The sequence below is a fragment of the Scyliorhinus torazame genome, chromosome 8 (genome assembly GCF_047496885.1).
Source record: "Scyliorhinus torazame isolate Kashiwa2021f chromosome 8, sScyTor2.1, whole genome shotgun sequence".
In the NCBI taxonomy this organism is placed as follows: Eukaryota; Metazoa; Chordata; class Chondrichthyes; order Carcharhiniformes; family Scyliorhinidae; genus Scyliorhinus; species Scyliorhinus torazame.
In genome coordinates this window covers 150,891,593-150,902,766 of record NC_092714.1, presented here as the reverse complement: position 1 = coordinate 150,902,766, position 11,174 = coordinate 150,891,593, and the positions used below count along the sequence as shown (strand labels likewise).

The 11,174-nt window shown below is 50.8% G+C and overlaps 1 protein-coding gene across 1 annotated transcript in view; it reads left to right on the top strand.

Moving 5' to 3' along the window:
- The first annotated feature begins 1,277 nt into the window (after positions 1 to 1,277).
- LOC140428192 (growth hormone-regulated TBC protein 1-A-like) overlaps positions 1,278 to 11,174 on the top strand; it is a 98,383-nt gene continuing 88,486 nt past the window's right edge. The window contains exons 1-2 of the mRNA XM_072514363.1: positions 1,278 to 1,428; positions 1,522 to 1,664. Of these exons, the coding sequence (XP_072370464.1) occupies positions 1,385 to 1,428; positions 1,522 to 1,664 (187 nt within the window). The 5' untranslated portion in view covers positions 1,278 to 1,384. The remainder of the gene's footprint in view (positions 1,429 to 1,521; positions 1,665 to 11,174) is intronic.

Genomic DNA, 11,174 nt, shown 5'->3' with positions numbered 1-11,174 from the left:
GGGGGGCCTGTTGGAATTCTTGACTCTTGAGAAGGTTAAATTTGAACTGAGGGGAAGGATGGAGAGGTTCTACAATTCATGGGCATTCTTCATTATGCACTTTCAAGAACTGGATAACTGAACATTAGTTGGTGGGGGGGGGTTGAGGGGAGGGGGCGGTGTGTGTTAATGGTGACTATGGGTGATTCCTGATTCCTTTTTGTCATTTGTTTATGTGAAAATGCGGGCTAATGTATATTCACTTCAAAATCTCTTGCTCCATATTTCAAGCTGAACAATTTTTATAGATTGCTGAACAAACGGACATGCTTTTGAAACTTCTCACCTTGCACTCAGCACACAGATTCACGAGAATATCAATTCTAAAGGGAACAACAATTTAAACTGGATGAGAAGAGAGGAATAATTGGTTGGCAAGTGGACTCTGACTGGTCTTTGTTTTCCTTTACAAACAGAAGGAGCATGTTCACGCATTGTGCCTTTTTAAACTAAGCCAAAGCTTGGGGAACAGCCATTCCCTGGTTCATTCCCCATGGTAATACCTTGACCAATCAAAATCAATCTGCCTAGTTTGAATTTAAACAAAAGCTAGGCGTTCCCTGGTGCATTCTCCACGGCAATGTCCCTACTACTCAGAGTCCATTTGCCAACCAACCAGCACTCTCTTCCCATGCTGTATATATTTTTGTGCTCTTTGAGATTTGGTATTCTTGCGAATCTGTCCAGATGAGTGCAAGATGAAAAACTTCGAAAGCATGTCTATTTTTTTTTAGCAATACTCAAGTTCTGTAGTACCAAGTGACTATTTAATTTTTGTATAGAACACTGCATGATATATTCTTATTTCTAAAGAAATATAACCCATTGATTATGTCCCTGGGGAGCTTCTGCCCAAATTTCAGATAGGCATATCCGAGAAGCAAAGCCCTTTAACTCAAGCATATTTGAAATATTGCACTATTAAAAAAACACAAGTTTGTTTCAAATGTTTGTTGACAGGTGAGGTGGGCAGGCTTGTCCCTCGCTGACTGACGACCAAGGGGATACGGCTGATTGACAGGTGTGGGGGTGGGTTTATTGACAGGGTGATGGGCAGAGTTTGATTGACATGTGTGGGGGTGGGGTTTGATTTTGGCAGGTGCGGGGTTTGATTGACAGGTGTGGGGGCGGGATTGGATTGACAGATGAGGGCGGGTTTGAGTGACAGATGAGGGGCGAAGTTTGATTGACAGGTGTGAGGGCGTGTTGATTGACAGGTGTGAGGGCGGGTGTGATTGACAGGTGAGGGGCGGGGTTCCGCTAAGCCCCGCCCCAGCCTCGCTGACTACCTGCGGCCGGGTCTGAGCAGGGCTGCGGAGGCGGAGCGGCTGCGCTTCTGTTGCTCATGGAGACGGTGGAGCTGTGCTCCGCGCCGGAGCGGGAGACCAGGTACTGTGGGGACGGTTTGGGCGGATCGCGGAGAGGTGGGAGTCTGGGTCTCGGGTCCTCAGTCGGGGCTAAGTCGCTCTTCTCTTTCCCCAGGACGGACCAGTACGGTTTCGAGCAGCCGGCGGGCTCTGCGCCTCCCCGGGAGCAGGTGTCGGATTACGGGTCAGTGCTGAGGCGCAGGGCCATCAAATGGCGCAAATTGCTGCAGGGCAGCCGGGTGGAGCGGAGCCTGAAAAGTGAGTGAGAAGCCGGGGACCAGCTAATGGAGAATAGTACGAAAAAAGCCAGACACTGGCAATTGACTCCTAACCCCCTCTCCCCAGACCCTGCCAACTCTCCCCTCCCCCCAGACCCTGCCAACTCACCCTAACCCCCTCTCCCCAGACCCTGCCAACTCTCCCCTCCCCCCAGACCCTGCCAACTCACCCTAACCCCCTCTCCCCAGACCCTGCCAACTACCCCAGACCCTGCCAACTCACCCTAACCCCCTCTCCCCAGACCCTGCCAACTACCCCAGACCCTGCCAACTCACCCTAACCCCCTCTCCCCAGACCCTGCCAACTCTCCCCTCCCCCCAGACCCTGCCAACTCGCCCTAACCCCCTCTCCCCAGACCCTGCCAACTACCCCAGACCCTGCCAACTCACCCTAACCCCCTCTCCCCAGACCCTGCCAACTCTCCCCTCCCCCCAGACCCTGCCAACTCGCCCTAACCCCCTCTCCCCAGACCCTGCCAACTCCCCTCCCCCCAGACCCTGCCAACTCACCCTAACCCCCTCTCCCCAGACCCTGCCAACTACCCCAGACTCTGCCAACTCACCCTAACTCTCTCCCCCCAGACCCTGCCAACTCTCCCCAGACACTGCCAACTACCCCAGACCCTGCCAACTCACCCTAGCCCCCTTTCCCCAGACCCTGCCAACTCTCCCTAACCCCCTCTCCCCAGACCCTGCCAACTCTCCCTAACCCCCTCTCCCCAGACCCTGCCAACTCTCTCCCTCCCCCCCCCCAGACCCTGCCAACTCTCCCCCCCCCCCCCCAGACCCTGCCAACTCTCCCCTCCCCCCCCCCCCCCCAGACCCTGCCAACTCCCTCCCCCCCCCCCCCCAGACCCTGCCAACTCCCTCCCCCCCCCGACCCTGCCAACTCCCTCCCCCCCCCCCGACCCTGCCAACTCCCTCCCCCCCCCCCGACCCTGCCAACTCCCTCCCCCCCCGACCCTGCCAACTCCCTCCCCCCCCCGACCCTGCCAACTCCCTCCCCCCCAGACCCTGCCAACTCACCCCTAACCTCTTCCCCAGATCAAGGCAACTAACCTGTGACCCCCCTCCCCTGGCAATGCACCCCTAAGCCCCTTCCCCCTGACCCTGGCAACTGACCCCTAACCTTCCCAGACCCTGGACACTGACCCGTGACACACTTCCCAGTCCCTGACAACTTACTACTAGCCCCCTCCCCCAGATCCTGGCAACTGACCCCGTGACCCCCTGTCCAGATCCTGGCAACTGACCCGTGACCCCCTCCCCAGATCCTCACAACTGATCCCTAACCCACCCCCCCCAGACCCTGGCAACTGAACCCTGACACCCCTCCCCAGGGATGCACTTAGCCTGCACGGTTGTTTGCCTATTTACATCTGGAATTAGTGAAACAGGATTTAACGTTACTGTCCTGGGATAGGTTTAGACTTTCATAACGTGGATAAAGGCTGGTGTTACAATTCACACATTATAGAGCATACACCTGTTTCGAGGATTATCAAATGGTGTGTACAATAAACATCTTGGCTGGAATTATTGAAATAAATGGCTAGTGTTATTTTGCTTGAGTCAGAGTCAGCACAGAAGGAGACCACTCAGTCCATTGTTTCCATGCTCTCTGTAGAGAAACTCAATCAGTCCCATTCCCAGCCACTTCTCCCTAACCCGCAAGTTTATTTTCCTTGTGCGCCCATCTGAGTTCCTTTTGGTCAAATATTGTTTGAATATCGTTCCTGTGAAGTGTTGTGGGGATATTCTACTATGTTACGGACACTATGTTACGGACACTATATAAATGTATGTCGGCATGCTTCATCGTTGCGCAGTTTGTATTTTCAGAGTTGGCTTTCTGGAGTGAAACTTTCAAGTATTGATGTTCAAAGAGATTGGTGAAATGCAGAAAATTAGCATTCAGGTTCAGCAAGTAATAAGAAGGCAAATGGTCTTATTGCCAGGGGATTGGAGTACTAGAATAAAGAATTCTTGCTAGAACTGTACAGTGCTTTGGTGAGACAGCATCTGGAATGCAGTGTGCAGTTTAGGTTTCCACATTTAAGTAGGGTGACACGTGTACTGGATTCTGTGCAGCAAATGTTCACTAAATTGGCCCTTGGGATTAGGGGGATTGTCCTATGATGACAGGCTGGGTCTATATTGGATTTATATTCTTGTTTAAAGAGAAAGAGGAGATCTGATTGACAACTGCAATATTCTGAAGGGGTTTGACTGGGTGGACGCTGAGAGTTTGTTTTTGCTACTCGGGGAATCTAAAACATTTTTTAAAATTCGTTTGGCTGGGCCTGCATTTGTTGCCCAACCCTGACGGTATTTAAGATCCTTATTGCTGTGGATCTGGAGTCACCTGTAGGCCAGACCAGGAAAGGATGACAGATTTCCTTCCCTAAAGGACATTAGTGAACCAGATGGGTTTTTACAACAATTGACAATGATTTCATGGTCATCATTAGACTTTTAATTCCAGATTTTTATTAAATTCATATTTCACCATCTGCCATGGCGAGATGCGAACCAGACTCCCCAGAGCATGACTCTGGATTACTAGTGCAGTGACAACACCACTATCCTTCCTCCCCAGTGGGCACAGTCTCGGGATAAGGGCCGAACATTTAAGATTTAGATAAGGAGAAGTTTCTTCACTCAAATGATTGTGGATCTTTGGAATTTTCTACCCCAGATGGCTGTGGGTGCTCCACCGTTGAATATATTTAAGGCTTGGATAGACAGATTGTCGGTGAATTAAGCCATATGGGGAAGTGGGCGGAAAATAGAGTTGAACCCCCGGATCAGCCTTGATTGTATTGAATGGAGGAGCCGACTCGATGGACCATGTAGTCTACTCTTCCTTTTTCTATATTCTTATAAAGAACAGCTGATTAGCTAGGAACTCCAGTGCCTGCTATTCCTTTTACCCTATCAAGGAAAGTAACAATTGTTGGCATTTATTGCCAAACCCGAATTGCCCTCAACAAGGTGGTGGTGAGCTGCCTTCTTGAAATGTTCCAGTCCCTGAGGTATAGGTACCCCCACTGTGCTGTTATGGAGGGAGTTCCAGGATCTTGACCCAGTGACAGCGAAGGAACGGCGATATATTTCCAAGCCGGGATGGTGCGTGGCTTGGAGGGGAACCTGCAGGTGTTGCCGTTTCCTGATTCATGTTCTTGTTCTTCTAGTTGATAACAGCCTTGGGGGTTTGGAAGGTTCTATCAAAGGTGCTGCGTACTTCCAATACGGGACAAACTGCTGACAGTACATTCTGGTGATGTAGGGTGTGAATGTGACTACGGTGTTGTGCAGTCAATCTTACTGCCCTCTCTCTACCCCATGGAATGTATGATGTGGAGATGCCGGCGTTGGACTGGGGTGAGCACAGTAACAAGTCTTACAACACCAGATTAAAGTCCAACAGATTTGTTTTGATGTCATTAGCTTTCGGAGCGCTGCTCCTTCCTCAGGTGATTCTGGAAGAGGTATGTTCCAAACATACCTCTTCATTCACCTGAGGAAGGAGCAGCGCTCCGAAAGCTAGTGACATCGAAACAAACCTGTTGGACTTTAACCTGGTGTTGTAAGACTTCTTACCATGTAATGTGCTCATCAGAGCTGTTCAAAATCTTTTCTTTTAAACCATAGAATCCCTACAGTGCAGAAGGAGGCCATTCAACCCATAATGTCTGCACCGACCTTCTGAAAGAGCACTCTATCCAGGCCCACACCCGTTCCCTATCCCCATAACCCCACTTAACTTGCACATCTTTGGACAATAAGGGCATCTTTGGACACTTAAAGGACAATTTATCATGGCCAATCCACCTAACCTGCACATCTTTGGACTGTGGGAGGAAACCGGTGCACCCGGAGGAAACCCACGTAAACACAGGGAGAACGTGCAGACTCTGTACAGACAGCGACCCAAGCCGGGATTCGAACCTGGGACCCTGGAGCTGTGAACCAACTATGCTAACCACTGTGCTACCGTGCCCCCCCTCATGTGGGTCTCCTGGAGAAAGACTATGTCGGCTTTCAAACGTTTCCGATGGGCGAAGACCCTGAATCTTTTCACTGGGCTGACATTGCAAGTGACTATTCTGATGGGGAGTTTCTGTCCCTCCCCTCCCACCTTGTGGATGTGCATTTGCACTGTGGGGTTTCCCTTTGTTTGGGGGCTATCCAAGTGATCTTTCCCTCCCCCTACCCGTTGCATTCACCCTCCCCCCTCCCCCCACTTTCCCTCTCCTTACCCTGAATGTTGGAGTATGAGATAGATATGGTAAATTGTTTTATCTTTCTGAATTTGTATCTGGCTGTAAAGAGATAGCTAGAGTGAAGGAATCGTGAATATTTGAATCATTTTCTTATGTTTGCATTGCTATCTTTCCAATGTTTAGTCTGCTGTAATATAGTTCATTTTTTTCTTGTTTAGTAAATGTTTTATTCTTTATGTTAAACTTTCATCAGCAGACTCCTGAGAATTTGTGCAGTAACTTTCCTTCATGGTTTAAAAAAATGTTAGGATCTATCAAACCAGGTTTCACTCTGGCACCTGACTTGTTCAGTGGTGATATCAGCTGGGATCAGAACATCAGCTGGGATCAGAACATCAGCTGGGATCAGAACATCAGCTGGGATCAGAACATCAGCTGGGATCAGAACATCAGCTGGGATCAGAACATCAGCTGGGATCAGAACATCAGCTGGGATCAGAACATCTAGTTACATCCTCAAAGAACTCTAGCAAATTTGTCAAACACCTTACACAGGGAGAAGATATAGAGAGACAATTCAGATAGACAGGAAGGGATGTAAAGAGGGACAAAGAATGCAGATACACAGAAGGAGAGGGGTGTAAGGGGATGCAGGAGATGGAGGTACACAGAGAAGAGTGGGAATGGAGGTAGAGAAAAGTGCAGATACACAGGGAAGAGAAAGAATAGGGAGAGACAGTTAGGGTACACGGAGTGGAGGGAATGGAGAGAGAAAGAGTCAGGATGCACAGGGTGGAGAGAGAGTGAGGATGCACAGGGTGGAGAGAGAGTGAGGATGCACAGAGAGGAGAGAAAGGGTGTGAGGGTACACTGGGAGGAGGGGGGATAGAGAGTGAGGAAACACAGGGAGAGAGAATGTGAGGAAACCGAGTGGGGAGGGTCTGGAGATGATCCTCTTGTATAAAAGTGAAGAAGAGTTAAGAGATTTTGGTGCACCCGGAGGAAACCCACGGAGTCACGAGAAAGTACAAACTCCACACAGACAGTCACCCAAGGCCCAAATTGAACCCGGATCCCTGGTGCTGTGAGGCAGCAGTACTAACCACTTTGCCACTGTGCTGCCAAGTCCTGGGTATGTCGCAATTCGAACAAAGGATTTATGATTATTATATCCAGTTCTTTTTTTAAATAAATTTAGAGTACCCAATTCATGTTTTCTAATTAAGGGGCAATTTAGCGTGGTCAATTCACCTACCCTGTACACCTTTGGGTTGTGGGGGCGAAACCCACGCAAACACGGAAGAATGTGCAAACACCACACAGACAGTGACCCAGAGCCGGGATTGAACCTGGGACCTCAGTGCTATCCACTGCGTTTCCTAGCTGCCCCATGATATCCAGTTCTTGTTCCCAATTATAAAAAGGGCATTGAAGCACAGGAGAAATTTGCAGAAAAGATTACAAGGATGGTGCCAGAATTGAGAGATTACAACTGTTAGCACAGGTTGAAGAGGTTGGGCTGTGTTTCCTTTGGAAAAGAGAAGACTTGATAAAGGACCTTGCCCCACCCAATGTGGGTGAATCCAAAGCTAGGGACAAAAGCAAAGTCCTCTTGCTCATTCTCACCTCTATGCCTTAGACTTCTGACACAGTTATGGAACAACACCTATCCTTTAATTTAAGGACTTTGCAGCCTTCTGGATTCTAGTGAAATTCAACAATTTCAGATCATAACCTCGGATGGCAACTGTTGTTGACCTGCTATTCCCATTTACATCCTGTATGAATCCACCTTTTTGTTTCTTTACTTACCCCAAAACCATTTCCTTTTGCCTTGTACTGTCATCCCTTTTGTCATTTGCTCTCTTTTGACTTCCTGTATTTTCTTAAAACTCTGTTACCCCTCTGACTTGCTCCAGTGCTCATGAAAGATCAGCGATCTGCAATGTTAACTCTATTAATCTCTCCAGAAATGCTGCCTGAGTATTGCCAGGATTTCCTGTTTGTATTTCAGATTTCCAGTGTCTGCGATATAATGCTTTTTAAAAAAAATGTCTATGTTGCATCAGTTGAGCGTTAAAATTATGTAATTAGACCATTTTTAATCAAGTCTGAATCTCTGAGAATTAGCCTGTACAGCCAACAGTAAAGCTTGTGTTTTAATTGAGTATTTTAGGAAGTGAATAAAGACATTGAATGAGTAATTAACTTCTAACTGAAGGGCTAGTTCATCCAAAAGATAAACATGTAAGTGAATGAAGATGTTTTGTCATGTGCACTGTAACTGAGAAACCAATTCAATTTTCAGTCTTGCAACTTTACTACAATCTTCCCCCATGTAGAGCAGTGAAGAGTGAGATTTGATTGAGTGAATAAAGACTCTTCAGGGGCTTTTGAAGGTGGGGAAGCTGAAGATTCTTCAAGAGAGTTTTCTAGTGAGGAAGACATAATAGTGAGGGCAGCACGGTGGCACAGTGGTTAGCACTGCTGCCTCACAACTCCAGGGATTAGGGTTCAATTCCGGCCCCAGGTGACTGTCTGTGTGGAGTTTGCACTTCCTCCCCGAGTCTGCGTGGGTTTCCTCCGGGTTCCCTCCCACAGTCCAAAGATGTGCAGGATAGGTGGATTGGCCATGCTAAATTGCCCCTCAGTGTCCAAAAGGTTAGGTGGGGTTACTGGGTTATGGAAATATGGTGGAGGCGTGGGTGAATGTCAGGTGCTCTTTCCAAGGGCCACTGCAGACTTAATGGGCCGAATGGCCTCCTGCACTGTAAATTCTATGATTTTATGATTAATCACCTTTTTATATGCTTTTTAGATATTTTACCTGAGTTATGTTTTTCTTAAGTGAAAACCTAATGGATAATTAGAAGTGGGAGCCTGCTACCCCATTTGGAAATATTTGGGATATGTTACTTTCTGTGTGAGTACTGATGGTCATTGTTACAGATCCCTGCTCAGCTCTCAACCGTGGTTACAACACTGCATCAGGAGCCATCATTTTAAAAAAGTTTTAACATTGTGGAAAGATCAATTTGTCCCAGGAATGATGATATAAGAAATATTGCTTAGTTATTTTATAAACAAACTTTATGAAAAGAAAACAATAGTTAAACTTTTAAACTTCAACCCTAACAATAAGAAGTTACATGCAGTTTCTTAACCTTAATGCACTATTAAACAACACTGTGACAGGACATGCCGCTCTCATGTGACTTTCACCGGCTAAGGCAATTCTTGCATTTATGAAGCAAGTTTTCTTCATTAGGAACATTTGTTCAGAACCCTTTTGCAAAGCCTGCCTCAATGGCAACTTTCATGACCGACCTAGTCGAATTTTACAGCCTTTTGCTCTGCACCTGTTCAAAACAGGATTTTCCCCACCTCTCCTCTCCCCTCCCTCTCCCCTCTCCCCTCTCCCCTCCACGTCCCTCTCCCCTCCTCCCTCCCCTCCCTCTCCCCTCCTCCCTCCCTCTCCCCTCCTCCCTCCCTCTCCCCTCCTCCCTCCCTCTCCCCTCCTCCCTCCCTCTCCCCTCCCTCCCTCTCCCCTCCTCCCTCCCTCCCTCTCCCCTCCTCCCTCCCTCCCTCTCCCCTCCTCCCTCCCTCCCTCTCCCCTCCTCCCTCCCTCCCTCTCCCCTCCTCCCTCCCTCCCTCTCCCCTCCTCCCTCCCTCCCTCTCCCCTCCTCCCTCCCTCCCTCTCCCCTCCTCCCTCCCTCCCTCTCCCCTCCTCCCTCCCTCCCTCTCCCCTCCTCCCTCCCTCCCTCTCCCCTCCTCCCTCCCTCCCTCTCCCCTCCTCCCTCCCTCCCTCTCCCCTCCTCCCTCCCTCCCTCTCCCCTCCTCCCTCCCTCCCTCTCCCCTCCTCCCTCCCTCCCTCTCCCCTCCTCCCTCCCTCCCTCTCCCCTCCTCCCTCCCTCCCTCTCCCCTCCTCCCTCCCTCCCTCTCCCCTCCTCCCTCCCTCCCTCTCCCCTCCTCCCTCCCTCCCTCTCCCCTCCTCCCTCCCTCCCTCTCCCCTCCTCCCTCCCTCCCTCTCCCCTCCTCCCTCCCTCCCTCTCCCCTCCTCCCTCTCCCCTCCTCCCTCCCTCCCTCTCCCCTCCTCCCTCCCTCCCTCTCCCCTCCTCCCTCCCTCCCTCTCCCCTCCTCCCTCCCTCCCTCTCCCCTCCTCCCTCCCTCCCTCTCCCCTCCTCCCTCCCTCCCTCTCCCCTCCTCCCTCCCTCCCTCTCCCCTCCTCCCTCCCTCTCCCTCTCCCCTCCTCCCTCCCTCTCCCTCTCCCCTCCTCCCTCCCTCTCCCTCTCCCCTCCTCCCTCCCTCTCCCTCTCCCCTCCTCCCTCCCTCTCTCTCCCCTCCTCCCTCCCTCTCCCTCTCCCCTCCTCCCTCCCTCTCTCTCTCCCTCTCCTCTCCTCCCTCCCTCTCCTCCCTCTCCCCTCCTCCCTCCCTCTCCTCCCTCTCCCCTCCTCCCTCCCTCTCCTCCCTCTCCCCTCCTCCCTCCCTCTCCTCCCTCTCCCCTCCTCCCTCCCTCTCCTCCCTCTCCCCTCCTCCCTCCCTCTCCTCCCTCTCCCCTCCTCCCTCCCTCTCCCCTCCTCCCTCCCTCTCCTCCCTCTCCCCTCCTCCCTCCCTCTCCTCCCTCTCCCCTCCTCCCTCCCTCTCCTCCCTCTCCCCTCCTCCCTCCCTCTCCTCTCCCCCCCTCTCCCTCCCCCCCCCCTCCCTCTCCCTCCCCCCCCCTCCCTCTCCCCCCTCCCTCCCCCCTCTCCTCCCTCTCCTCTCCCCTCCCTCCCTCTCCCCTCCCTCCCTCTCCCCTCCCTCCCTCTCCCCTCCCTCCCTCTCCCCTCCCTCCCTCTCCCCTCCCTCCCTCTCCCCTCCCTCCCTCTCCCCTCCTCCCTCCCTCCCTCGACCAATGGTCTCCCACGCATTGACACCAATGTTACATTTTTGAGGTAAGCCTTCAAGGTGTCTTTGAAGAGCCTCCTTTGTCCTTCTCTTTCTTTAGCTGGGCAAAGAAGATTTGCTTTGGAAGTCGGGACTCTGACATCCTAAGCACATGGCTGGCTCAGTGAAGTTGGTTTTGGATAATCATGTAATCTTAGTAAATGATGACCTGATAGTTAGCACCTACCTGTGCTCTAAATTCCACAAGCAGTTCCCTGATTCCACCAGGATACAAACATGATAAATCGGCTAAAATGGATAGCATTGTCTTGATCACTTTGAAGAGTTGTATTAAAATACTAAGAATTGAAGATATAGAAATAAAGTACACCCCTAATCAG